General features: G+C 38.8%; 1 protein-coding gene across 1 annotated transcript; it reads right to left on the minus strand.

Moving 5' to 3' along the window:
* otoa (otoancorin) lies at positions 1–27,288 on the minus strand. The gene is made up of 28 exons (XM_066683224.1): positions 27,204–27,288; positions 26,471–26,562; positions 26,137–26,158; positions 25,993–26,032; positions 24,338–24,470; positions 23,821–23,886; positions 23,236–23,426; positions 21,177–21,376; positions 16,749–16,870; positions 15,262–15,407; positions 14,128–14,236; positions 13,758–13,976; positions 12,777–12,938; positions 12,434–12,574; positions 11,879–11,934; positions 11,221–11,341; positions 10,176–10,294; positions 8,624–8,759; positions 8,076–8,269; positions 6,993–7,044; positions 5,844–6,006; positions 5,474–5,658; positions 4,596–4,748; positions 4,133–4,275; positions 3,524–3,660; positions 2,422–2,519; positions 2,152–2,329; positions 1–523 (listed from the first exon to the last, which is right to left on the minus strand). The coding sequence occupies exons 1-28, from the start codon at positions 27,256–27,258 to the stop codon at positions 450–452; spliced, it is 3,507 nt and encodes a 1,168-aa protein (XP_066539321.1). The 5' UTR covers positions 27,259–27,288; the 3' UTR covers positions 1–449.
* Positions 27,289–27,831: the final 543 nt, after the last annotated feature.

The raw sequence follows: 27,831 nt of genomic DNA on the forward strand, positions 1-27,831 counted from the left end.
GTACATAATCTTAGAATAATAAACAATTATTTCTCTATTGCTTTTAAAATAAAATAAATATATTTACTATAAATATATTCTGATGCATTTCCTGATAAACTGCGCTCAGTTGTGATCAACCACTATAAATCATATACTCCCAAACATATTTTTATATTATAGCATTTGCTGGTGAAACTAGTGCCTGGTTTCATAGATAAACAATAAGCCTCATCCTTCACTATGTTGCAGAAAGTCTAAACTAAGGCTCACTCTGAGACTGTAAACCTGTGGCCCCAGGAGGATGACTTGCTGCTATAGTGATTTTGTGAGAGCTTGATAAAAGTAGGCCTTCAGCAATAAGATCTTTTAAGCTAAAATATAGTATATTACTGCATTAGCAGTGCTGTCTAGGGCAGTGGCTTATTCAGATATAAATATTCCCAAGGAGATTTTCAGCATTGTTCCTTTCAGAGAATAAATCCCAGCAACAGCAGCACAACAGGAAGCAGTGCAATCCCCAATAGGCTCTGCTCTGATGCTCCTAAAAAGAAAGGGACAGGAACATGAGAAACGATCCCTATTAGACGATGTGATCAAGAGGAAAACTTAGACAATGTGATCAAGAGAAAAAATTTAGACGATGTGATCAAGAGGAAAAATTTAGACGATGTGATCAAGAGGAAAAATTTAGACGATGTGATCAAGAGGAAAAATTTAGACGATGTGATCAAGAGAAAAAATTTAGACAATGTGATCAAGAGAAAAAATTTAGATGATGTGATCAAGAGGAAAAATTTAGACGATGTGATCAAGAGGAAAAATTTAGACGATGTGATCAAGAGGAAAAATTTAGACGATGTGATCAAGAGAAAAAATTTAGGCAATGTGATCAAGAGGAAAAATTTAGACGATGTGATCAAGAGGAAAAATTTAGACGATGTGATCAAGAGAAAAAATTTAGACGATGTGATCAAGAGAAAAAATTTAGACGATGTGATCAAGAGAAAAAATTTAGACGATGTGATCAAGAGAAAAAATTTATACGATGTGATCAAGACAAAAATGCAATTGTAAAGGAAAACTGTGTAATAAGCCTTTTCAATCAAAGTTCTGGCTGTAAGTTGTAGAGAATGTTTAATCTTCCATCTGCCAATTTGATATAGTTCAATCCCTTATAAAATTATTTCTCATCACATCTTATTAGGTGTACAAATAAATTCTAAGTTGTTTTTCGTGTAAAGTACAACTGTAATTCAGAATTCAAACTTTCTCATGATGTTTTGTCATTTTATGGTAACTATGTAGTATTTTTTTATTAACTTTATGTAGACTTATAAAGGACAATTGTCATTTTATTTTAAAAAAATCACTTAAAAATGAAGTAGTTTGAAAATAGCAAGTGAGAAGGTTTTTTTCCTCAGTGCATTCGTGATGAGTTCCATCGAGGAATAAGAGTTTCAAACGCATGTGCATCTATTTGTTCTTGGGGATAATACTGTATCAGAAATGTGAGTTTTGGTTTAGATGATTTAAAGATGATTTTGATGTTATTGGTCATGAATGCAGCATATTAAATGTAGATCATTTTTAAAAAGACAATGAGAAAGGGGAGGGGGGGTGTCCGGAACCTACCCTGAATCACTGGATTTGCTGTGATGCCAACAGCAAAATAGACTCTCTTTCTGACTTGCATTATACTGAGTAATGAGGGCACAAGGAGGGCCACCCTACCCGCCCAGAGAGGGAAATTATTTGTGTATACTTGGGAGTCCCAGCCTTGGATGTCTTAGGCATCGCTGGGGATCAAACTGGTTGCCTTCCGATGATAGAGCCAATGCAACACAGGAGTGCTGTTGTTTATTTTTATGTTATTTAAATGGAGGTACCAGAGGACACAAGTCTTTCACAGCAAGGCACGGCACCAGATGATTTTAAACTTTCCAGAGAGGTTGAAACACTTATGCTCAAGTCATTAAGGTTTTTGTAAGTTGTTTGGTTCCTAATTATTATAAATTAAGGGGGATATTATACACAGCTACACAAGCTACATAAATGTCCATATTACAGTTGTGAATTAGGTCTTAAAAATCTTGGAGTCGACTACAGACACATTTCTGTATCCCTGTCCCTGTGGAGTCTCATCTGTACACTTTTAGCTAGAGTACACACCTCCTTTCTGTGGCATGACTGTAGGGGTGATGGTGATGGTCTCAGTTCGAGATGTGGGAAGTCCCAAAGTCTCATTTAGGGCTGCCCTCTGCTCCCAACTGAGCCTTAACCGCTGCATATCCGTTACCACAGCAGCGTTATCAGGACCAAAAGATTTCAGCTGGTTCACTGACATCATCTGGTTAAGAAACAGAGATGGTAGGAGATTATAGCAGCAAAAGGAGTATGAGAGAGAGAGAGAGAGAGAGAAGGACTAAGAGAAAAACTCACAGCCAGGCGTTCAGGAGGAATGAGAGGGATGGCAAACTGGCGAATGAACGGCAGCACAGACGAGTTCAGACTTGCCAGTTCTGTGCCATTCAGACCAGCTACAGTACAGAAAACCATGTGTTATCTCTCAAACACTAAATGGCACATTGTACATTTTGTATTAAATTAAAAAACAGTGTTGTCTCATTTTTAACTGAAGGGACAGGCTGGCTAAAAACCCAAAATATACAAGAAGTTGCATAAAAAGAGATTTAGTACTAGAACATTAGCCATAGATGGAGTTTGAGGTAGAGCTGTGAGTGCACTTCGCCCTCCACTTATCAAACTTAAGTGTTAAATTAAAACGCGTTAAAATGAGAATCAGCAAAGTGTAAAATGTTAATTAAATAAAAAATTCAGACATGTCTCAATGATTTAATGTTATTTTGTAATTTATATTCGATGATTGTATTTTGTATAGTTTTCAGTTTGATAAACGTTTACATTGAAATGTAAATGTACACACAACAGAACAATAATAAATACATTTGTAAATTTTACAATTTTTTTTATAAAAAAAATGCTACAATTTTAATGAATAAGGGCAACTGTGAAGAAAGTGTGGCGGTTTAATTTTGGGAGATAAGTTAATGAACTATTATTGAAATTAAAACAAATATTCATTACTTCTTTTAAAAAGAACAAATAATTACAAGTTAATAATAAAGTTAATTCATAAACAGTTATTGAGTAAATAAGTTATTAACCAATTAAATTCTAACCTATCAATTAATAACATATTCTATTACTAATTAGTCCTTACTTAATCTGTTACTAATTAACAGTTAATGCTCAATTTTTCTTCTGGTTTAAATAAATTCTATTAACTTCACCATCCATTTACCAAACTTTACCAAACCAAACCTGTTTAAATTTAACTTAGCTCCTACGTTCTGTAGAGATCTGTACCAGTATCACAGTTTAAGCAGAAATAAGATTGTTATAAGAATAAGAATAAAATGATTATTAAGATTAAATAAAGCCAACTGAGAAGTGGAATTCCACTTGAACACTAACTTAAAGCAGTTTTGTTGTCCACAGACACATTAATGGGTTAAAGTACCAATTATGTTGCCCATCATGCTGACTTCAACTTCACTCCAGCTTTTTGTTTCACCAAATACAGAGATGGCTTTATTCTTGAGACACTCCAGAATGGTCAAAGGACACTTTGCATGGCCTATGTCTTCCACTGCCTCCCTGATTCACAGAAACACACAAGATTGCAGCACTTATAAGGTTTTATATACATTTATATCTATGTACACTAAGTATATATAATTCTTGATGTGAGATAAAAAAAAAACTGTTTGTTTCTTACAAGTGTAATACCATGTAGTTTCAGTGTAATTTCACAGTTTAACTAACTAGACTTTCTCATAACAAACAAGACAATCTAGACATAACCAAGTTAATGCATGTTTAAAAGCAATAACATATGTTCAGCAGAATTATATCATTGTTTATGTGACAATTACCCTAATAATAAAACATAGGTTCCATGTGCATTCAGTGAATAATTATTTCTGAACAATTAGAAACTAGACAGTTATTAATACATTTTGAATGAACACAAGTTGTTATTATAAAATTACCATTACCCATTACAGATGAAAGAAAAGTCCTAGTGTATTTGTAGGTAAACATGTATGTGTCTGGAAGCATGTCCTACTTGAATTCTGTAGCATTGAGCTGATCTATCTGAGCAGGCTGCAGGCCACAGATAAACTGGCCCAGGCCCACCATCTCAACTGCTCCAAGTTTTGACATTTTCATTCCAGTTCTCGCTAAAAAACCCTGCAAGATGATGGCCGTCTGCAAAAACCACAAAATGAAACCATTATAGCCATTACTATTAGATGCCAGAAATGGTGACTTAGCCTCTGGTACTTTAAACTGGGACTCAGAGACTTCCAGAACATTTATATGTTTATTAGGTCTCAGTGTGGTCCCAAGGTAAGTAGGATGCTCTTTTTATTTTTATTGATATTGGAAGATATATCAGAAGGGTATCTGTGTGGACACATTTAGATTTCACTCACAGAATTATGGCAACAATTACCTAAATAATTTAGGTCTGGTACCAACAGCAACCAACAGGCTGTGTGTGTGTGTGTGTGGTGTGTGTGTGTTACCTGTGTACTGTTCCACTGGCAGACGGACAGAAGCTCTAAAGTATCCAATGTAGTGATGTTGAGGGTTTCAAGTTCTTTAGAGTTGAAACTTTGAGTGATACAACCTAGCTCCACAATCTGAGCCTGGTTCAGCAGTGACACATCACCAAATGCCTGGAGCACATTACAAAAACATCTCATTATAGCATTATAGGACAACATGAGGTTTCATGAGGTATGTGGTATAAGTATTTTCAAACACTGGATTTATGACACTGCAAACTTTAAGAGTATCAGAGGCATTAAATTCATTCATTCATTCACTGTCTGTAAGTGCTTATCCAATTCAGGGTCACGGTGGGTCCAGAGCCTACCTGGAATCATTGGGCGAAAGGCGGGAATACACCCTGGAGGAGGCGCCAGTCCTTCACAGGGAAACACAAACTAGAGCACCCGGAGGAAACCCACGCAGACACAGGGAGAACACACCACATTCCTCACAGACAGTCACCCGGAGCGGTAATCGAACCCACAACATCCAGGTCCCTGGAGCTGTGTGACTACGACACTTACCTGCTGCACCACTGTGGCGCCCTGGCATTAAATTGCTGTAATGTAATCAATATAATATTAGGGTTTAAATTATTTGTAGCTAACTAAATAAAAAAACCTTGTGTTAGTGGAACGATAAGAGCAGTTCAAATTTAATTTAAGAATGATACTACAATATAATGGTGATCACAGAAGTGGCGACCAAATTACAAAGCATGACTTACTATACATTCATTTAAATAAATAAGTATGTGCTTGAAAACGCAAATGATCAACACAGCACGGGATTCCAAACGTTGGACCACTTTGTAATTGCTAGCAGGTAAACCTCTGAAAATTGTGTGTACCTCTATGACTTTCTCTCTGAGAGCCGCCAGCTGCTCTGCAGTATAGTTGCGTACTTCTCCCAGCACATGTACAGACTTTCTGAATGTCTCGGTAGAGATGTTGGCTATTTGAGCTGGACTCCAGTAGACATTCCCTTCTCCCAAATCCTCGATGACGGATTGAGAGGGCGGGACAGCTTGAGGAACTGCGGAACAGAAGGTAACATAAAGGAGCTCCTCCAAAAGTTACATAGTGCAGTTTTTTCAGTGTGGAACCTGGAGTAGCGAAGACAGAGACTGTATTGTCCCTGTTACAGGTCAGTAGATCATCACAATGAGTTTAAAGCTGTAATTTTAAAGTAAAAATACTTCCTAGTGTTGCTTTAATTACCTGCTCTCCTGCGGCGCTGCTGGACAAGTTTAGTTTTGAGTTGGAAAAGTTTCTGGTGCAGGGTCTGAAGGTCTGGCCACGAGTGAAACTCAGGTGGAACAGAAGATTCAGACTGAGACTGGACCCGGTCCAGAAGATCAGAAAGAAATGATTTTAGCCAGTCCTACAGAGCAAAAAGAGGGGGAGATCATGGGTATAATGTCCAAAAAAAATTAGTAAACAAATCTCCTTATAGCTAGTAAATTCTGCTACCGAAGGTGCAGCCTTTATAATCACTCAGAGGGGAGCTCTGGAGCACCTGCACATACTCTGTGCCAAGTGTGGGCTAGAAGAATAAAGCACCACAACACTGGGATGTAGATCAGGGGGACTGTGTTTTCTAGATAGACCAATGCTTTGAGATCAGTTGGTGTGAGGTTTGTGATCCAAAACTAATCATCTGTCATCAGACCTCCAGTGGCTAAATGCCACCAGATCCTCACAGCAAAGTATCAATCTCTAGTACAGAGGAATAATTAACATGATAATAATATAATGCCATTAATATTGATTAAGGTCCAATTACAGAAAATTTCCTCAAGTCAAGGTCCAGTACATCATGTTCTAACTGGCGTTTTGATCAGTGTCATATCCTGTAAATTGAAGTAGCTTTGTAGTTATGTCAACATTACATGTAGTCAAAAACAGAATGTAAAATCAAATTAAACTTACAGTAACAATCCTTTATATTTTAAAAATATTTGTCAGTTGGACCAACTATAGTTATAAATACTTCATATGATTAGTTGTTTTTTTCTTATTTCAAGTAAAACTGGGCTCTATTTGCTGAAGAGTGGGGCTTAATCTTTAAGCAGGATGATGATTGGCTCTCTTTGCTGAAGGGCGGGACTTAATCCTTAAACAGATTGCATTTTGAGTTTATGAGAATTCCAATTAATTAATTAATTATGACTTTGCTGGTTCTGTTGTCCAGAACCGGTCCCAAACGAGCTTTTATCTCATCCCGTGGGCTGCCCTACCCCATTTATGTCAGTAAATCGACTCGCAGCGCTCATAACCATGCACAGATCTGATTGGCCAAGTAGTCACGTGTGATGTGTACAATGCACGCGATTGGTCTGTATGTTTTCTGGATCTCCAAAGGTTTACCATAATGACTAGAAGAGTTAGCCATACACCGTAATGACTAAAATAGCCACACCTGTTAAAACAAACACTCAAAAATTCAAAATTAAATAATTCACAGGTTTATCAGTTACAGCTCCAGGTCTGAATAGGACAATATCTAGGTCCAGACGTGGACTGCAGTCTACGTATTAGTGACTCTTGATCTAGTTTAAAGCCTTTCTGCAATATTAGAGGCTGTAACTGCAGCAAAGGGGGAGAAACAAGTGTTTTGATTTCCAGAGAAACAGATAGATGGTTATATATTGTATCTTGGTAGAACTGTCTTTCCTTTACAGGAGAATCTTTCCTTCTCTGGCTTCCATTCACTCTCAATTGAGAGAATGAAGTAATTGGATAAGCGGTTACAGATAATGGATGGATGGATAGGTCAGATTTTGTAGTTTTGCTCTTGGGCTCCCCCTATAGTTGCAGAGTGCAATTCACTTTTACAGCACTGCCCTGAAACCAAGAGGGATGTGTTGACAGTGGGGGTTACCTGTAAACCTCCAAAAGTTACATAGTGCTGTTTCTGCAGTGCTGAGCCCAGAGTCCAGAGTAGCAATGAAAGGTGGTCTATTCTCCCGATTACAGGACAGCAAAGCATCACAATTCTACCTAGTTTTGTTTTAATACCTAGCTCGCAATACTGCACTAGGTCTGTTAGCAAAGATTTTGTGCATACCTTTGTTCATGTAAGGTACACTGAATTGCCTTTGAGTATGAAATGTGGCCTAATATAAGGATACTGTAAGTTTTCCGAAAGCTGAAACAAGACTGAAAACATCAAGACCCTTCAACCTCTTAGACATGACTCAGGATAAAAGTTTCTACTGTAAAACCGGAAGAAAATTTACCAAATTATGATTCTTTTGAGCTGAAGCCCAGTTAAGAATAAAGTCTACTGACAACTGAATGAATAACTTTAATTTGGTAAATAATGTCTATTGGTATTGAATCCTTGTGAAGAAAAAAGGCAAAGAAAGGAAACACAAACCACTAATTACAGATGTCAGAGACACACAGTAAGATGCTTGAGTGCAGAATTCAACCTATGGACATCATTACCCATAGACTTTTGTGATCAGACTGAACAGAGAGGCTCTGTAAACGCGGGGAATGTGGACACAGGAAGCCAGAGCCTGTAGAGTGGAGTTGAGAACGGCAGGGTTCAGGGATGCCATCCACACAGGGTCCAGCTCACACACCAGAGAACCCAGACACAAGATCTCAGCAGTGGACAAATCAGAGGCGTTCTTCCCCTGAGGGCGAAGAGAGCTCGGGTTAGATCAGTGTTCTTTGGAAAACCTCACAGAGCAGCTCTGTATTACTAGCTTAGAAATAATAACTCAATATTAAACTGCACATGAAACAATGAACCTTTTAGCCCTAATGTCTAGTCTCAGGCTTCAAATGTATGGTGACACCTATGCTGTCACTTCATTATTGAGGGGGATTATGTGTAGACTGAAGAGAAAAAATGGCAATTATATCTATTTAAAAAAACAGCAGCAAGTAAAAGGGTTTGAACACTTGAATAACATATGTTTGACTTCACATACTGAAACAGTATAAACAAAAGTGTGTGTGTGTGTGTGTGCGCGCATGTGTTTTACCAAGCAGCGGAGAGCTTTGTCTCTGAGCTCCCAGCGAGATGGTGCACTGTTTGGCAGAGACGACAGGTTGGCTTGACTCATTTTCTCCAAGAAACGAGGACACACTCTGGCTGGGAGACCCTGGATAGATTTTATTCTGTGTTCGTGGTTGTGTGTGTTTATGTTTGTATATGAGAGAGCAGAAAGAAAGGACACCTTAGATATTTGCCCATGTTATCTGTTACTAAATGTCTTCTTACACTATTACTGCAGTTAGGGTTTGGCCAAAAAAATGTATTTTTCCTCCGGCATGTCCTTAATATTTTTGCAAACACTTGTCTGGTTAAACTTTAATTCATTCATTCATTGTCTGTAACTCTTATCCAGTTCAGGCTCGCGGTGGGTCCAAAGCCTACACAGAATCACTGGACGCATGGCAGGAACACACCCTGGAGGGGGCGCCAGTTTTTCACAGGGCGACACACACTCACATATTCACTCACACACTCGCACCTAGGGACATTTCTGAGTCTCCAAACTCCTCACAGACGGTCACCCGGAGCGGGACTCGAACCCACAACCCCAAGTTCCTGGAGCTGTGTGCACTATTAATTAATTAATTCATTCATTCATTATCTGTAACCCTTATCCAGTTCAGGGTCACCGTGGGTACAGAGCCTACCTGGAATCATTGGGCGCGACCCTGGAGAGGGCACCAGCCCTTCACCCGGAGGAAATCCACGCAGACATATGGAGAACACACCACACTCCTCACAGACAGTCACCCGGAGGAAACCCACGCAGACACAGGGAGAACACACCTCACTCCTCACAGACAGTCACCCGGAGGAAACCCACGCAGACACAGGGAGAACACACCACACTCCTCACAGACAGTCACCCGGAGGAAACCCACGCAGACACAGGGAGAACACACCACACTCCTCACAGACAGTCACCCGGAGGAAACCCACGCAGACACAGGGAGAACACACCTCACTCCTCACAGACACCTGGAGAGAGAATCAAACTCACAACCTCCAGGTCCCTGGAGCTGTCTGACTGCGACACCACCGTGCCACCCCCTGTGTGCAATATGGCAACAGTAAAGTTGTCATATATAAACTACAGCCATGCCTGCTCAGTATTCAGTGCTTATGTTTTAAACAATGTAATAATCACTGCAGAATCACTGGCGCCCCCTCCAGGGTGTATTCCCGCCTTGCGCCCAATGATTCCAGATAGAACTGGATAAACGCTTACAGATAATGAATGAATGAATGAATGAATGAATAATCACTGCATGTTGATTTATAAAGCTAATACTCAGTTAAACAGTGGCTGGTGAGGGAAGGAAATCTACAGATGCAGATGTCAGACCAGTAGAAGTAATAAAATAAAAAACATCAGCAGGGCAGGTTTAAAGTTAAAATGTATGATGGCGTATGTGAAGCAGACTTGCACGGCAGATGTGGGTTTATCATATCGCCTCATAGCTTGAGTGTAGAGCTAGAGAAATCTTCAGAAATGAAATTTATCGTAGCTGTAGTAAAGTCCTATCAAAGGAGCTTACGGCAGGTGGATCAGCAGCAGAGCGGGAATTGCCTGGAGCTCTGAGTCACTGATGTTCACAAAATATCCAGCCCTCTGCTTCTCCAGATTCTGAAACAGTCTTTGAGCAGCGCAGTGCACCTGGATGAAGAGTTAAAAGACAGAATAAGACCTGACCAATCTAAGGATTGCAGAGATTTCAATTTAAAGATATTAATTTGGTTCCTCTAAACAGCAACAACAAAAAATATTGATTGTTTTATTCAATGCATTAAATTGGTTTGAATTAAACCCAATTAAAAATCCTTGTATTAGCTTTAACCGAATTTTATGAACTTTTACAGCGTAAAACAAACGGGGAATCTATCGTAACTAAAATCTTCATCTGCAAAGTTTATTAAAATTATTTATAAGAGTTGGATAAAACCAGCTTATTTTGGCTCTTAATGCAACTAGATTAAAAATGTGCATTCATTTGTTCATTCATTCATTGTCTGTAACCGCTTGGTGGGTCTGGAGCCCACCTGGAGTCACACTGGACAGGGCTCACACACTCGCACCTATGGACACTTTTGTACAGTGAATCTTCTGCCAATATATCATACCTCTCCAAAGAAAAACACGTATCTCCAAAAAAGTAAGGAAAAAACTTCTTTGACTCCATTGGTCCATTCATCATAACTTTCATAATTCATAAAACTTTTCATAATTTTCAGACAGCTGCTGTGTTCAAATGATGCAGTAAACAAAAAATCCACAAAAATGGTGATACATGTTTTTCTTTGGACAGTGACTGTATGTCTGTGCACTGTGGGAAGAAACCAGAGCACCTGGAGGAAACCCACACAGACACTGAGAGAACACAAACTCCTCCCAGACAGTGACCTGAGGCTGGGTTTAAACCCACAACCCCAGAACACTACCTGTTGCACCACTTGACTATGGTCTCTGAAAACATTAAAGGATTTTATTATTTTCAGTATATTTTAACAATTCTGTGATAATAATGAAAAATGAAGTCATTTAAGCCGCTGATGTCATGGCACCATCCCATGCCTCGTCTTTACCTGTGTCCTAGACAGCCAGTTAGAAGAATTTGCGAGTGTTTGCATTGATTCCAGTGTGTAATTTTGATTGATGCTGTCGACCATGCTGCAAGTTACACCTTGGACAGCCAGGCCCAGCTTTCTGTAAAGAAAAAAGTATGTGTATCATAACTACATTTTAATATACAGGGTGGGCCATTTATATGGATACATCTTAATAAAATGGGAACGGTTGGTGATATTAACTTCCTGTTTGTGGCACATTAGTATATGGGAGGGGGGAAACTTTTCAAGATAGGTGGTGACCATGGTGGCCATTTTGAATTCTGCCATTTTGGATCCAACTTTTGTTTTTTTCAATGGGAAGAGGGTCATGTGACACATCAAACTTATTGGGAATTTCACAAGAAAAACAATGGTGGGCTTGGCTTTATTCTTTGATGAGTTATTTACAAGTTTCTGACCACTTATAAAATGTGTTCAAAGTGCTGCCCTTTGTGTTCTTCCACTCTTCACACACTGATAGCAACACCGCAGGAGAAATGCTAGCACAAGCTTCCAGTATCCGTAGTTTCAGGTGGAGGAAGTTAATATCACCATCCATTCCCATTTTATTAAGGTGTATCCATATAAATGGCCCACCCTGTATATTATTTGTATGTATTAGAAACTAACTCACTTTAGTTGCTCGGAATTGATCCCCTGATTCAAAATCTTCTTCAGGAGGTAAACAGACTAAAATGAAAAAATGAAAATAAATCATTGAACAGGAAAACAAAAAATTTACAAGTTAAAACCTACCGGAATCTGATTGGTTGTGTGATTTGGTATAATGTGCGCAATATTTAATTGGTTTAGATTGGTTTGAGAGAAATATCTGTTTAATTTTCCCATACTAAGACAGTTCAGAGCGAAATTTTATTTTATCTGTTTATAAAATTCATTATCAATTAATTAATAATTATTCTGCGAAATTATTACTGTCAGAGATTACAGAGAAAACAGTGTATTCAAAAGATTCCATATTTATTAGTCAGAGTTAAACAGATTCAAATTTGATTAGTATCACTCTTCTATTCTTTGTAATCAGTTACTGAGATTCCAAATGTCTCAATACAATAAAAACCACAGTCACACTATGTGTGTGCACCAAGTGTGAAAGTCAGATAGTGTATGTGCCTGTATTCCAACACTTTGCACGTCTGAGTGTGTGTTTGTGTGTGTGTCTGTGTGCCTGTGTTTGAGTCCAGCTGCGGTTTCCCAGCTGATCAATAGAGCGTATCCCTGCTTTCTCCAAAATGGATAGAGGGAGAAAGGGCAGGAGAGGGTCCGGCACTCCTTTCACCAAATCAGAATCATTCACACTGGAACGCAGCTGAGAAAGAAATACACAAAATGGTAACTCTGTATGCAACTGTACACAATTTCAAGCTAAATAATTAATTAGTGATTAATTAAGGACATCTTCATCTTAATAATAATTTATTTGCATAACTGGTATGAATCTTATTTCATGTGATTGACAGCAAAGATTCCAAACTATTGAATGGTAACGTTTCTATGAACGTAATCCTCACCGCTTCTAGCAAGGCCTTCTTCTGCAACGATGACATCTTCTCAGTGATGTTTTTCAGGCTTTCATTTCCTAGTAGTCCTTGCAGTTTAAGCTTCCTCAGTATGTCGCTGTCCACGCCTCTCACCAGGGAGCCCAGGGATAAGAGACTGTCACCATTGATGTCCTAAAGGAGGCAAAGCGGGAAAGGCTGATATTAGTTTGAGTAAAAAAATCTACTTAGAAGGGATTATGGGGGATTTTATAAAGATCATTGGACAGCTACTAAAATATATAATATTATATATATATATATATATATATATATATAGGGAGAGCAAGTAAGGAACACTAGTTAGTATTTTTACCTTAACTACCTAAACGGCAGAAACTGCACTATGTAACTTTAGGAAGAGTGTTGGAAACCACCCACTCCCTCTTGATTTTAGGACAGTGCTGTTATTGTGAATTACAACTGTAGGGGGAGCCTTTTTTTACATTCAATAAACTCTAAGGTTGTTTTCTTTTCTCTCTGGTTTTTGTCAAATTTTTCCATACAATCATTAATTGTCTCCAATTCTGCCTTGTTAGCTGGACTTTATCTAATACACATATTGCCACCAATACTGAGGGTAAGGACAAGCACACGCTTCCTGTGGGAATCAGTTTGAATCCAGCCGATGAGATCTTTCTGAACTGCAGCTAATTCAACATCATCAGACAGACCAATGTGTCAGAGGTGAGTGCTACCTTCCTAAAGTCTGTCACTGCACTGGCACTGCACTATGCCATGTGACACGGGGAGGATGCAAAGCCAATTTTGCCTCGGATGACTGTGACATCTTACTGGTGATTTCCTGATAATAGGGTCAAGGCTTATAATAAATAACATAGTAACTTCTTAATATTTTCATGGGTTGTTTCTGTGCTCCTGAGGTCTAATATTTAACATTTAATCATGGAATCTGGTCAGTTATAGATCAAACCATCCCATAGCTGATCTGACCTTGACCTTCTCCAGAAGTTTTTGGGCCAGGATTTTGGCCTGAGCCGGTTTCCACACGGCTTGTTTCAGGCTGGAAAGGATGTTACTCAGAGCCTCGGAACTGAAGTCAGACAGCTTGGAGGGAGGCAGGACAGTCACTCCAGAACCCAGAGAGCGCAGGAGCTCTAAGGAGGGAGGGGCATTTTCCTCCATCACCTTCCTCACCAAGTCTCGCTTCATCTGAGAGAGAAAGAGAAGTTGAAAGAAGGCGGTCTGATGAATGATATCCTCTTGACTCTAATGTCAGTAAAGTCAGCATTTCAATAAGAACCATATGAAACCTTCCAGCTGTTTAACTCTCCAGAAATCAGTTCCAAAAACTTGCACTGACCTGGTCAATTCTATTGTTCTCACACTCCCCCAACTGGGACAGGAGCTTCATACTCAGTGTGACGTTCAGGGATGAGATATCATCAAAGAAACAGGCAAGAGAGCCGAGTCTGTCCAGGGGAGCAGAGGAGGGCAGAAGACAATAAATTCTTTTCTATCATAGAAAATAATTACAGAAGGAATTATCTGTTATTTTTTTTATATTTTTATTTACTAAGTGTTTAAGTGAGGTGGGAAATCCAGTTGCTCTGTAGTCCCTGAATCAGTTATCTATAATAGATAGAGCTAGTTTAGGCTAAAACTAGCCTAACTAGTTTTAAAACTAGCCTAGTAGCCTTTTTTTAAACTTTGCCCTGAAGCTACATGGTTTATGTAACCAACATGAATTCAAAATTAAATTATACAATTAAAGGTAGCTGGGAATCTTTGTGCTTTATTTTTTGTTTTTTATCATATTTTCTAGAATTTTGTAGATAACAGTATGTGCTACAGTTCCAGAAAACACATATGTAAATCTATGGGTTTTTAAATAAAAATAATTTGAAAGGGCATGAACAGCTGTGACAGTGATTGTAAGACAACCTTATTAACACATTGTCCTAAGTTTTAAGAACAAAAGATTACTATCTTGTTCTAAATAATCTATATAGACATGGACAGTGCTAGCATATGAGCTAACAATACTAGCTTAAGCAACTGCTACAAAAATACTAATTTCCACTAGCCTCTAGCTTCGATATGGATTATAAAGCTTGAATCTTGGGTTTAGTGCCAAAAGTAACAATGTTGCATTATAAAATTTTCACTGAACATTGGTAAAAAGCAGCTTCTGATGTTATGTAAATAATTTTGGACCAAAGAGTCACTCCAACTCATCTTAAAAGTAATAAAAGACATTTGACTGAATACATTTCCACTGCTTCAGAGCTCACTACTTGGGGTAACTGATGCTTGGCACTGGGATGGGAGAAGGAAGGTTCAAGTGCAGATGCTCCATTTAATTTTATGCTTTGATGTTTACTAATCAACAAGAAATAGACAGTTTTTTGAGTGGTCAACAATTGCATAATTTCTTGTTGAAAACGATCAAAAAGCATGCACTTTTCTGATGTAAAATCATACAGTGGTCTCTCACCTATCCAGGAGGCTCAGGAAGATCTGTTTTCCATTCAGACATTCTTGCATGAGCCGCTGCATGAGCATTCGGCCAATTGCTGTCTGTAGTCTGTCTGATTTATTGAACGAAGATGGAAACTCAGGAGCGATGAAGAACTTGCACATCTAGAAGTGGGAGACATTTTTTAGGGTATTGTACTTGTTATAGGTTTGGAGAAAAAAAATATTTAGACAACTCATGGCCTCATGGACTTATTCCCATGTCTAATGTAGTCAACACACATGACATTAAAGTTAAAATAGCTGAATTTCTGTTTGTATCTTTAAAGAGTTTGTTCTAAAAAGACTCAAAACAAATAACAATTGGAAAGAGTGTGAACAGCTGTGAATTCAATACCACTTTATAAATAAATTATCATAAGTCATAAGAAAGGAGATTTCCTAAGTTGCACAAACTAATCCAAACTCAAAGTCCACCATTAAAAAATCAATGTCTTGGACCCTCTCCAGAATTCCACCCACTTTTCCAAGGATGCTGAATACTCTCCACTGCTGTTTGGTACATAAACACTCACAACAATTTTTTTTTTGTCTGCAACACGAGGTTAACTCTCATCTAAGAGAGTTGGAAAATCCCAACTATATGGTCATCAGCCGGACACCTATAAGTATCCCAATATTCCTGAGTAGGAGAGAGACCGTCCCCTATTGAGAAGTCTGGTTCCAGAGCCCACATTGTGCAGATATGTACAACCTACTATATTCGTTGGTATCCCTTGACATGCCACAGCTGCTCCAGCTTCCTCTATTCCCGTGAGACTACATTCAACACATCAAGAGTCAATTTCTGCTGTTGAGAACTGTGAGGCCAAGGGCGCCTCTGGACCTGCCCATTGCCCAAAATGTCCTAGCTCTCCAGGGTTATAGCGTAGTAACTCTATTCTGAGCATCTTGTTCAGGGTCGCAGCGGGTCCAGAGCCTACTTGGGTGCTACATGGGCTGCAAAGTAGGAACACTCCCCAGAGGGACCCACACACTCACACATTTACTCACACCTGTGGGCAATTTTACACGGGTTATCCACCTATGGGTGAATATCTGTGAGGAGTTCGGTGCGTCCCAGTGTCTGCATGGGGTTTCTCTCGCATAAAAAAAATACACACTTTTAGGTGGATTGTTGACTCAAAAGTGACCATAGGTGTGAATGAATGTGTAAGATGTGTTGTTCTGTAAAGGACTGGCACTCCCTCCGGGGTGTATCCCTGCTTTTGTGCCCAGTGATTCCGGGTAGGCTCTGGACCCACCACGACCCTGAACTGGATAAGCGGTTACCGACACTGAATGAATGAATATTAATATTAATTAATACTAACCCTAGTTTTGTTAAACTATATCTTTAACAGTGACAAATGTGCAGAGAGTAGAAGTGTATAGATCTGAGTGTTTTTGAGCTTGTGTAGTTTTGGTGTCTGTGTAGTTTTATTAGAATCACATTTATAGACTGACCTCCTCCTTAGGAATAGCTCTCAGTTCAGTCTCAGACAGCCGCGAAAAGAAGCGTCCCATCATCTTCAGGGCATCTGCTTTCAACCAAGGCATTTTGGGACATCCAGAAGATGTAGAGTTGGCTAGAGAAATTAAGAAAGTGCTGAATGAGGACTAGTTTCTTCACCCTAAACATCAAAAGAATACTCCAGTGTCTTTCAGTTTAAAGCAGAAGTCTTCAAAATTTGGGAACAGCGGGGGGCATTAGAGGTGAAACTGCAAAAAAACAAATATTTTACTGCAAGGGCTTAGATTTGCTCTTGACATTGGAGGGGACCTATGAATCTACTCCATGTGTCACCCAAGTTGCACTTGAGTCTTGCGCAGTGATCCTGATAGCAAGGAGACGACGGACCATTGTTGATCCACTGAGGGCAAAGCTGGAGGTCCACTAGTGTTTTACACAGCGTTTTCTGGGCGGACCGCTGCTGATTAAACGGAATGCCACATTTTAGCACTTTTCCATTCACAGTCCAATTTACATTTTTTCATTCATTAGGTTCTTTTTGTTATTCTTTATAAATAAATTAGTAAATAATTATAATCCAGCACAGTGTCAACATTTTTATCCTTTAACCATTTTATATCAGGCTTATACTCATTATTATATCTCTCAGAGTTGTTGGTAATATTTGTATTAGTTTGTTTTCCAGAATAAAAGTCTCTGTGAATGTAAAATCTGTTTGAAGAGATTATAAATGAGTTATATCCTGTACAGGACAGTAATCTGAGTGGTCCGATGGTGGACCAGTAGTGGTCTACAGTCAGTGGTGTGACAGACTTTTTATGACAGTGGACGGATATATGCTCGCTGCCTGGGAAGACTCTCGCATATGACTGGAAATGTTCCTTCCAGTTTTAGCGCTGCTAACAACCAAACGTAGCTACAGACTCTCACGTGACAGCAGGGAAAGGCATAGCCAATCACACTATACATATGTGTTCTACGTTTACTTGGGTGTTATGTGAAACACAAAGGAGAAAGATGATCATTCTCGCCAAAATATGTTCCTCAGAACTCCCTGTGAATGGTGTGGGCGTGGCCATGCGTGACTGACAGTTCTCTATCACTATAGAACAGAATGCTGTTTACATTACCATGGCAACACACAGCCTCGAGACAGAGCAGTCATGGGTTTTTTCTGGGGTTTACTCTGAACTGCAGTTGTTATTTTACACAAGATACATAATAAAATGTCACAGACTTGTAGAATTGGCATTATACAGCCGTTCATGTGCGAACCTAAGGACATCTTTTATCTTTTATGTGTTAAACAAGTAGACTGAGTGTTGCTGTACTCAGACGTAATCCATACATGTTCGTTCTGTATTGTTTTGTGTGTTCTGTTTGCTCTATTTCACTCCCTCCCCATAGTTTGGTGAATAGCTGGATAGCTAGATCGTTTACTAATGGTAAGCTTTATATCTCACCAGGCTCTTTAACTGAGAGAGGAGGTGTGGCTATGGTAGCCTTGTGATTGGTCAGGGTAATAGTGACATAAGCATTACCCACTATAAGGACAGCCCATTCTACATCGAGAGGAGAGCAGTACTGGTCATTTTTGAGGAGAGATTTATCATATTTCTGTTGTGTGTATTTTCTTTAAAATTTGCTGAACATTTCACATAACACCCAAGTTTATTCATTCATTCATTATCTGTAACCTTTATCCAGTTCAGGGTCACGGTGGGTCCAGAGTCTACCTGGAATCACTGGGCCCAAGGCGGGAATACACACTGGAGAGGGCGCCAGTCCTTCACATTGCAACACACATACACACTCCTATGGACACTTTTGAGTCGCCAATCCACCTACCAACCTGTGTTTTTGGATTATGGGAGGAAACCAGAGCACCCGGAGGAAACCCACACAGATACAGGGAGAACACACCACACTCTTCACAGACAGTCACCCGGAGGAAACCCATGCGGACACAGGGAGAACACACCACACTCCTCAGACAGTCACCCGGAGGAAACCCACACAGACACAGGGAGAACACACCACACTCCTCACAGACAGTCACCCGGAGGAAACCCACGCAGACCCAGGGAGAACACACCAATCTCCTCACAGACAGTCACCCGAAGGAAACCCATGCAGACACAGAGAGAACACACCACACTCCTCACAGACAGTCACCCGGAGCGGTACTCAAACCCACAACCTCCAGGTCCCAGGAGCTGTGTGACTGCGACACTACCTGCTGCACCACCGTGCTGCCACACCCAAATTTAGAATTATACAAAAATAAACACAAAATTTTGCACCTGAAGATTAATGAGATTTTGAGAGATCTTTTTTTTTGGGTGGGGGCGTTTGGAGGGGATACATTTATTGATGGGGACAATTCAATAATCACTGGATTATTGTTGACACGTCACTTCCATCTATGCTAATTCCACGCCCTTGTTTTAATGTCTCTGTAGCTTTTTACAAGTCAAAATAACATGGAGTTTAAGCTGCTTATTCAATTTAATTTAGTTAAGGGAAGCCCAAGTTCTCAAAAAACTTTGACTTTGGGGTCTTCCAAAGAAAAACTCCATTACTTACCAAGGGCAATGAACAGAAAAGTCACTGACAACACTTATATGGATAAGTTATTACATGATGAATATAATCTGTTTATGTAGAAGTGGAAATGCACAGTTCTTAATTAATCTAAATATTCAAACATTTACGTCTTGCAACAGAACACAAGAGTGATTACTCTAGAATGATTTGTTGGCACAGTAACTAAAGCTGAATTATCAGTAAATAATTTTTAAAAATTTATGTAACAATATACAGTCTACTAATGCTCTGCTGTAGACAGAAGCTTAGACACTGACGCCTCCCTGTCCTCTGACATTGAATGCAATGTCTCTGCTTATCAGTCATAATGTATTTGATTGATCAAATGTGCTCCTTGCCAAAGATCTTCTCCCACTTCTTGTGCACTTAACGCCACTCTCTCTCTCTCTCTAGAAAGATTATTAGATAATAGACATAGGGCAAATATATACTCTGTGCTCTCTTTAGTAAAGTGGAACTCTCTTGGTTCACCACCCTGGTGTCAGTGTCTTTTCTTGACTTCACCAGACTGTTCCGGCAAATGTGTTACTCACCAAAGATCTTCTCCCACTTCTTGTACACTTAACGCCTCTCTCTCTCTCTCTCCCTCCCTCTCTCTCTCTCCCACTCCCTCTCTCTCCCTCCCTCTTTCTCTCTCTCTCTCTTTCTCGCTCTCTCCCTCTCTCTATATCTCTCTCTCTCTCTCCCACTCCCTCTCTTCCCCCCCCTCTCTCTCCCTCCCTCTCTCTCTCCCTCTCTCTCTCTCCCTCTCTCCTTTTCTCTCTCTCTCTATCTCTCTCTCTCCCACTCCCTCTTTCTTTCTCTCCCACTCCCCCTCTCTCTCTCCCTCTCTCTCTCTCCCTCTCTCTCTCTCTCTCTCTCTCTCTCTCTCTCTCTCTCTCTCTCACTCTCTCTCTCTCACTCTCATCACCCTGTAGATTTAGATAGTAGACATAGGGCTGGTGCCTGGTTCACCAGACTGTTCCAGCTACAGAGGATGGACGAATGAGAGTAACTCACTGAAGATCGAACTGAGGGCCTTGGTCAATTTGGACATATTTCTAACAGCCTGGTGTCAGAAGTGGGATACTGTGCAAGTAAGTGACACCCCATTACTGAGTATCTCACTGCTTCAATTCTCAAATGTATTCATATTATAAGTAAATTTAGGAGCGTTTGTTATTTATTTATTATTTTTAAATTCTCTGAGAAGGCCTTGCCTATTGCCACAAGCTGAATTTTTCATGTACACTGTGAGATGTTTATAGTGCTTATGGCTATGTTGATGTCTTTTCAGTACAAACTTATTGTTTAGTGGTGATCCCTCCCTCCTTGGTGCTTATTGAAGTGCTCTTTGTATAATTGTGTACATGATGTTGCTGGGGTCTGATGTTAGTTATGTAAAACCAAATATTCCGATGTGGTCTGGGCTCTGGTTGGACTTTCGGGCTGACTGGACTGAATATGCTGGGTTTAAAGACTATCCATGTACAGGCTCATTTAAACAGGAGTTTATAGTGTTTAGTGCTAAGTTTATGTATGAGGGATATGAGGACAGTACAGACGTCAAGACCCTCTATCCTCTAGCCCTCTCTCGCCTCTCAACAGCAGGGGCAGACTTCAGAGCATATTGTATGTGTTGATAAGAAAAATTCTAAGTCTCACAGAGGCCTTGTTGTATGCTATTTCAGCACCATTTGACACAAAAGACATACATTACTATTATATGATTAATTACCCTGTACACTGTGTGTGATTGAACAAGCACAGAGACCATGAAGCTGTTTACATTTTTGTTGTATTGTTGTTATTGTGTAAGTTTTACCGGGACTTACTGAGCCTAGGGCTGACTGTTACGTGTTCAGGTTTAGTTGAGACAGAAGGCATGGGTGGTTTGGGCAGGGGAATGCTGGAAAGATTCTGATTAGGAGGACAGGCAGGTTCATTTTCCACTACTCTATCTTTCATCCACCGAATGATCTCATCCTTCTGGTCTTCAGACAGAGAGCTGAACACTTCATTAAACATCTTCATCCTTCAGACATAGAGAGAGGAAAGAGAACATCTGGTTTATTTGTTGGTATTATTATAATTATTATTAAGACATGTATGATGAGAGGGATGAAAAAATAAGTGGCTGGTGCAGGGGTTGGACAATGAAAGTGAAACACCTGGTTTTAGAACACAATAATTTATTAGTATGGTGTAGGGCCTCCTTTTGCGGCCAATACAGCGTCAGTTCATCTTGGGAATGACATATACAAGTCCTGCACAGTGGTCAGAGGGATTTGAAGCCATTCTTCTTGCAGGATAGTGGCCAGGTCTCTACGTGATGCTGGTGGAGGAAAACGTTTCCTGACTCGCTCCTCCAAAACACCCCAAAGTGGCTCAATAATATTTAGATCTGGGGACTGTGCAGGCCATGGGAGATGTTCAACTTCACTTTCATGTTCATCAAACCAATCTTTCACCAGTCTTGCTGTGTGTATTGGTGCATTGTCGTCCTGATAAACGGCACCGCCTTCAGGACACAATGTTTGAACCATTGGATGCACATGGTCTTACTGGTGCAATGTGCAGTTAATGAAGATTGGCCACCAGTCTGCTCCAATTTTGCCATGAAACCTCCCACACTAAAATGACAGGTGTTTCAGTTTCATTGTCTAACACCTGTATGTTCTTCAAAAATAAAGCTAATCTCACCTGAAAATGAAAATAGCTCAACTGCTACTTTTACAAGTTCATATATTTTCTGCCACCGCCTCATCCTGGCCAGGGTCACAGTAGGTCAGGACAATGAATTTTCATTAGTCATGTTCAGATTTTCACTGCTCACTTTGCTTTTCATTACTTAAGCTCAGATTTTCTCTGCTTGCTCTCCGACCTTTCTTGTGTTCTCACAAATCATTCTGCACTTGTGCTCAGATTTTCAGCACAGCTTTAATCATTAGTCCTCAGTCATTCATAAAGGGTTAACATTTTTGACCAAAAAAACTGTTACTGCCCCCCTTCATTTTCATTTAAATGCGTATTTCCAGCTTGTTTCAATCTTGGCATTTAACATCTTTAAAGGTTGTAAGGAATGGATGTATGAAATACTGACTGATGAAAATTGGGTAAAATAGAACAGATAAAAAATGCATGTGATGTTATAATAGATTTAGATTTACAAGCATTTTAATAATCTTTCATTTTTATCAAAGACCACTGGATGTCAGTTTAACCACATCAACCCTAACCCCGCATTCTGCGGGGTAGAAACACAACTTATATAATCAGCTTTGTAAGTCTTGAATGTCTGAATGCGTCTGTGAGCTCCGTATACCGTTAGAAAGCGCAGATCCTACGGTTTCTAAAAATAGCACTCTTATCGCGGTGCTGTGAAGCCTCTGGGAGTAATCCAGTGTGAAAAACCACCTAAAAATCAAGGCGCTCCTTCAAAATTTGTGTGTCATGTTCGTCATGAAATATTCTAATCATATTCACTATAATCAGAAAAGAAGACGCTGCAAAGGAACAAAAAAGACGGTGTTTACTTTCAGTTTCGTTTTGACTCACATGAGCTGTCTCTGGGCGGAAAAATATGAGTCATCATCAAAAACATATTCCTATTATTGATTTATAGTTTTTCAATGTTTTTTTAGGTATCACATCAAATAATAATGCATTAGATCAACAAATATAAACTAAAACGCTTAAATAATTCTTTATTGTGTATGTTTATCTTTAATAGCTATATACATAGGGCCTAATTTCATAAGGTGAAAGAATTATTTTGAGAAACTTGGTGACTCCTATAAGACATAAAGGAACCTTATGACTTTTATCTGTGATCTGAGCTAATGGATCTATCTCAATTATTAGAGCATGAAATCCCAAAACTAACTTGCTTACATTTCCACCAGGTGAGTTTTATCCAGTTTAAAGGGCGGGGCCAGTGGGGATGGGGGCATGGCCTCCAGGAAAGGTTTAGCTGCCCACAGTAGCATTTTCATCTTCTCAGCACTCAGCTGAGAACTGTTCTGCATCACAGCCGCCCAAGACAGAGGGGCCATAAATGCACGCATGAAACAATAATCTTTCTCCTGAAAGAAAGAGAGAGGGGCATGGGGCAAGAATGAGTAAAGGTATAAAGAGAGAGAGAGAGAGAGAGAGAAAGAGCCAGAGAAAAATGAGAGCAACCAAAAAGTAGCAAGTAAAGATAGATATAGAGAAACAAAAGAGTGAAGAATGTAAAATAGGTGAGAGAGAGAGAGAGAGAGAGAGAGAGAACATTAGAGAAAACAAATAAATAGAGACAGTAAGAACAAACAAATCGAAACAGAATTAGAGGTTAGAGAGAGGGGAGAGACAGAAAAAAGAGAAAATTTATTTTGTTTAGAATCTTAATTATACTGCAATAGTAAATAATAATAAGTTAATACTTTTAGTTAATAAGCTGTAAGTTAGAAGAGTTTGAAAGTTGGAAATGACACTAACTGTGGTGTTCCTCATTAACTCGATCATCTTCGACAGGGCTGTGCAGTTCCACATTTCTGTGATATTCTTAAAGCAAAAGAAGAGAAAAGTAAGACAAAAATAAGAATAAGATGAAATAAGAAAGAAAAATATTTTGCAGTGATGGCTTTGTGAAAAAGTTTTATATATCATTTATGAAAGACAAAGAACAAAAGACACCTGTACTTTCTCACCACAATGCATATATTTATTTGTTTATTGCAATAATAAATCCTTATATTTCTATAATAGGGAGCTGAAATTAGAATAAGAACCAAAATGTTATGGTCCACAGAGCGGATGCTTTATGTGAGGCAGCCATGTTTAAAATAGGTGTAGTTCCGAGTCTCTGTATGTGGGCCACTAGGTGTCAGAATAATCACTTTCATAATGTGAGGAAAAAACATAGGGAACGTGGCCTATTGTTCTTACCGAATATATATCAAATGTGTGTGTGTGTGTGTGTGTGTTTGTGAGTAGGTGTGTGTGTTTTAAATACCATAAATATGTCCTGCTGAATAGGTCCGGTCATGTTGGGTTTCACTGTGGGTTGATTTCCAGGCAGTGGAAGAAATGAGGAAAGGAGGAAAGGAAAAATAAAATGCATTTTCTCCTCTGGTTTGATGGCAGAGCTAGTAGAAGTGAGAAGAGAACATAAAAACAACTAATTTAAATAAATTTGATATATTGATATTTATTTGTACTTAGAAATCAAATGAATAATTCCAATACATTCTTTCAAAAGAAATGAGCCAATAATTCATCTGTAGTTCATGTTTGACTTGTTCAAAAAGTAGTGATATATTTTAATATAGCTGTGTGTTAGCTATTAGCTAACACCAACAGCGTTGTTATTGCTAACTGTTCTTTAGCTATTCAGTTACTGTACGTTAGGCCACTGAATAAAGACTCTTCAGTAACTTTAATAACTAAATAAAAGTTCAGAAAATATTACTGTAGCTTTTCATTAGCTGTTCACTACCTCCATTTGTTCAGTTGTTGCTAGCTGTAGTTGCTCATTAGCAGATCATTGAGTCTAACACTTCAATCAGTTTTTGTCAGTCATGTGTGATTTTTCTTTGTAACCTTAGCAACACTCCTTTTTCCTGGTATTGGCACAGTGAAATCAGCAAAGAACGTACATTATTTTTATTCACAGGCTTCAGTAAAAGACAGCACTAAAACTAGAGAAACTGAGACAAACCCAGGGACACCAGGGACTTGGATAAAATTTAACAAAATTGATCCACAAAAAATGGAATGCTGAACCACCTTATACCTTTAAACTCGTGCTAATTATTTTACCAACTATATTGTTTATGCTATAAGAGTGTGAACCTTTGAAAAGTCCTGAAACTACATATATATCCCATGAACACTGTGGTGGGTGAAGACTGGGTGCAAGATTTGTTCACATTTGCACTGAAGGTTTGAGAAAATACAGTCCTAACAGCAAAGGTAAGCTACCTTCATGAAACAACCCCATGTCTGACACAGTACAAAATTAACAAATAATTTTATACTATCATTTTGTATTACATAGCATCCTATAGATGAAAACATTTAGCAAAGGATTTACAGGATTTAAAATAAACAAATCCTGCACTCTGACAAGGAATTTAGCAGATTTATAGTCTGGAAACTGTACAAACTGTACACAGGTAAACACATGTATCCATGTATAAGGGTGCAAACAGCACTGCTTCAGGGTGCAAAAACAAAAGATCAACACTCCAACTTTATGGTCTGTTCATATGTAGTAATTTGTTCAACGCATAAAATGTATATAATTGTTTATGCATGGTGTCCTAGCAGAGTTTGTCTTGGTGTGAAATCCTCTCACTTTGCTTATATGTCTCTAGTTGTAGGGCTATCACTGCTGCCCAATTATAAAAATTCATCATTGTTTTCACTGTGACAGTACTCCAGTAATGATTGATAACTACAGGAGACCCCTAGCCATGGAATTACTCTAAAATGGTGGTGTAAATTTTCGGTTACTGTTCTGTTACTGCCATCAACGTCAACAAATGTTGGTATTAGGTCTTCACGTCTAATCAGCAAAATACCAAAGTCTACTAACATTGGCATCCAGCTGGGTGATGAGAAAAGTTTATTGCAGGTGTAGCTTTTCACTATTTGGTAGTTCTTTACCTGTTGAATAAGAAGTCTGTCATGTTGGGTGGAGCGTAACCTGTAACAATGCAATCACATCATAGCGTAAACCACAGTCTCACTCCTAATTGTTACATAATGACATAAATGTGAGAAATTTATATAATAATACTGAGTTCTCACCATTGTTTAAGCACTTGATCATCTGTGGGACAAATAAAGCAACATAGAATTAATTACATACAGGGACGTTTACGTAATTAAAGTGTTTTGAAATCGAAGAAGCCTTTACTCTAGATTTGAGCTTATGATGGCATTCAGTCATTACTAAATTAGTTAAATCATGTATAGATTTTGAAAAATTACTAGACCCTGATTCTGGGTGACAAATGCCACTCAAACTCATGCCAAATGTGTTAGATGAAGCTCGACTCCTCCAATACCCAAAGACAGGGGTGAGCTTAGCATGACCCATTGGTTTTGGTCTTATTTAAAAAATTGAAATAAAAACACTTACCAGTTTTTTGGCAATTTCCATAAAATCTTGAGGCAAAAAGGGAAAGGTCATGTGGTCCATTGAGGGAGGAGGGATTACATCTTGTGACTTTACTGAAAAGAAAGAAAATCTACTTTTTGTAGTTCAAAAATCACAGGTAAGACTCGTTCTATAGGACTTTATCTTGCTTTCTTAAAGATCTACATATGCTATAATGTTAGAGTATGTGTAAAGGAGTACTCCCATGTTGTTTCTCTATTTTCCAAGTCGAAGGTGTATTTTGATATGTTTCGGTGTACTTAGAAATGGCTCAAACATTTTGTGACTCTAATTATACTTCCAGTAAAAGTCAATGGGTAGTGGAATATCATGTAAACAAACCATAAACTACATTTTCAGTTCAGTCCAAAATTTTAATTTCAAGGTATTCCTAATAAAGTTGTACTCTAGTCTCATGCCTGTGCTTCATGGAAACATTTATCGTATAAAATTCCATATATTTTTCAATCTATAATTACAGAATAAACTGCTCTTTGGATCTATCATACATGCATTGCAAGTAATCACATTTAGTGTTAAATTCAAATCACTAGAATAATGTTCTATATTATTCTATAATATTATTGTCTGTGGTGATCAATGGTCTGTTAATGGTCAGACATGTTACGTTGAAAAACCCTTGGCAGTTCCTTTACTATTTCATGTAACATTTAATTTTAAGATGTCATTCATACAGAAGCTAAATTCAACTTACCTGTAAACCACTGAACTACGAAAAAGACAATCAAACCCCTTCCAGCTGGAGACATTGTGGATTACACGTGGCTTCTCCTTGTTGACTAAAGACAAAACCAATAGATAAATGGGGAATATACAAAAATCATTTCAAACTTAGAATATGATGCCTACAGTACACTAAAAGAGACATGTTTGCCATTGTGATTTATCACCTTTCCTTTTAATTTCACCTTTTAATAATTTGGGAACTGAGGATACCAATTATTGAAGCTTTGCAAGTTACTACATAATTACAGATGCTGCGTTCTCTTCTAATTATACATTTCTTGATTCACTCTATGTTAACAGTAGGAGATAGGTGCCAGTCATCTATGTGCAGATTGAGGCCTGGCATTGTCTTGCTAAATCACCAAGGGTCTTCTCAGGAAAACATGTTATGATGATGGTAGCATATGTTTATTGAAAAATACAATTTACATTTCGTTGTCAAAGTCCTGGGCACCGCTGCATTCCCATATCATTTTTACCAAAGTTCCAAGCCCATGTAGCTGTATATAATGATTTTTTAAAAGATCCTTAATGTGCAGATGGTACATGATTCAATGCTATTTTGCCCCTTTCACAATATTTTAGTGTACTGCAGG

This window comes from Hoplias malabaricus, chromosome 10, assembly GCF_029633855.1.
Source record: "Hoplias malabaricus isolate fHopMal1 chromosome 10, fHopMal1.hap1, whole genome shotgun sequence".
Classification (NCBI taxonomy): domain Eukaryota; kingdom Metazoa; phylum Chordata; class Actinopteri; order Characiformes; family Erythrinidae; genus Hoplias; species Hoplias malabaricus.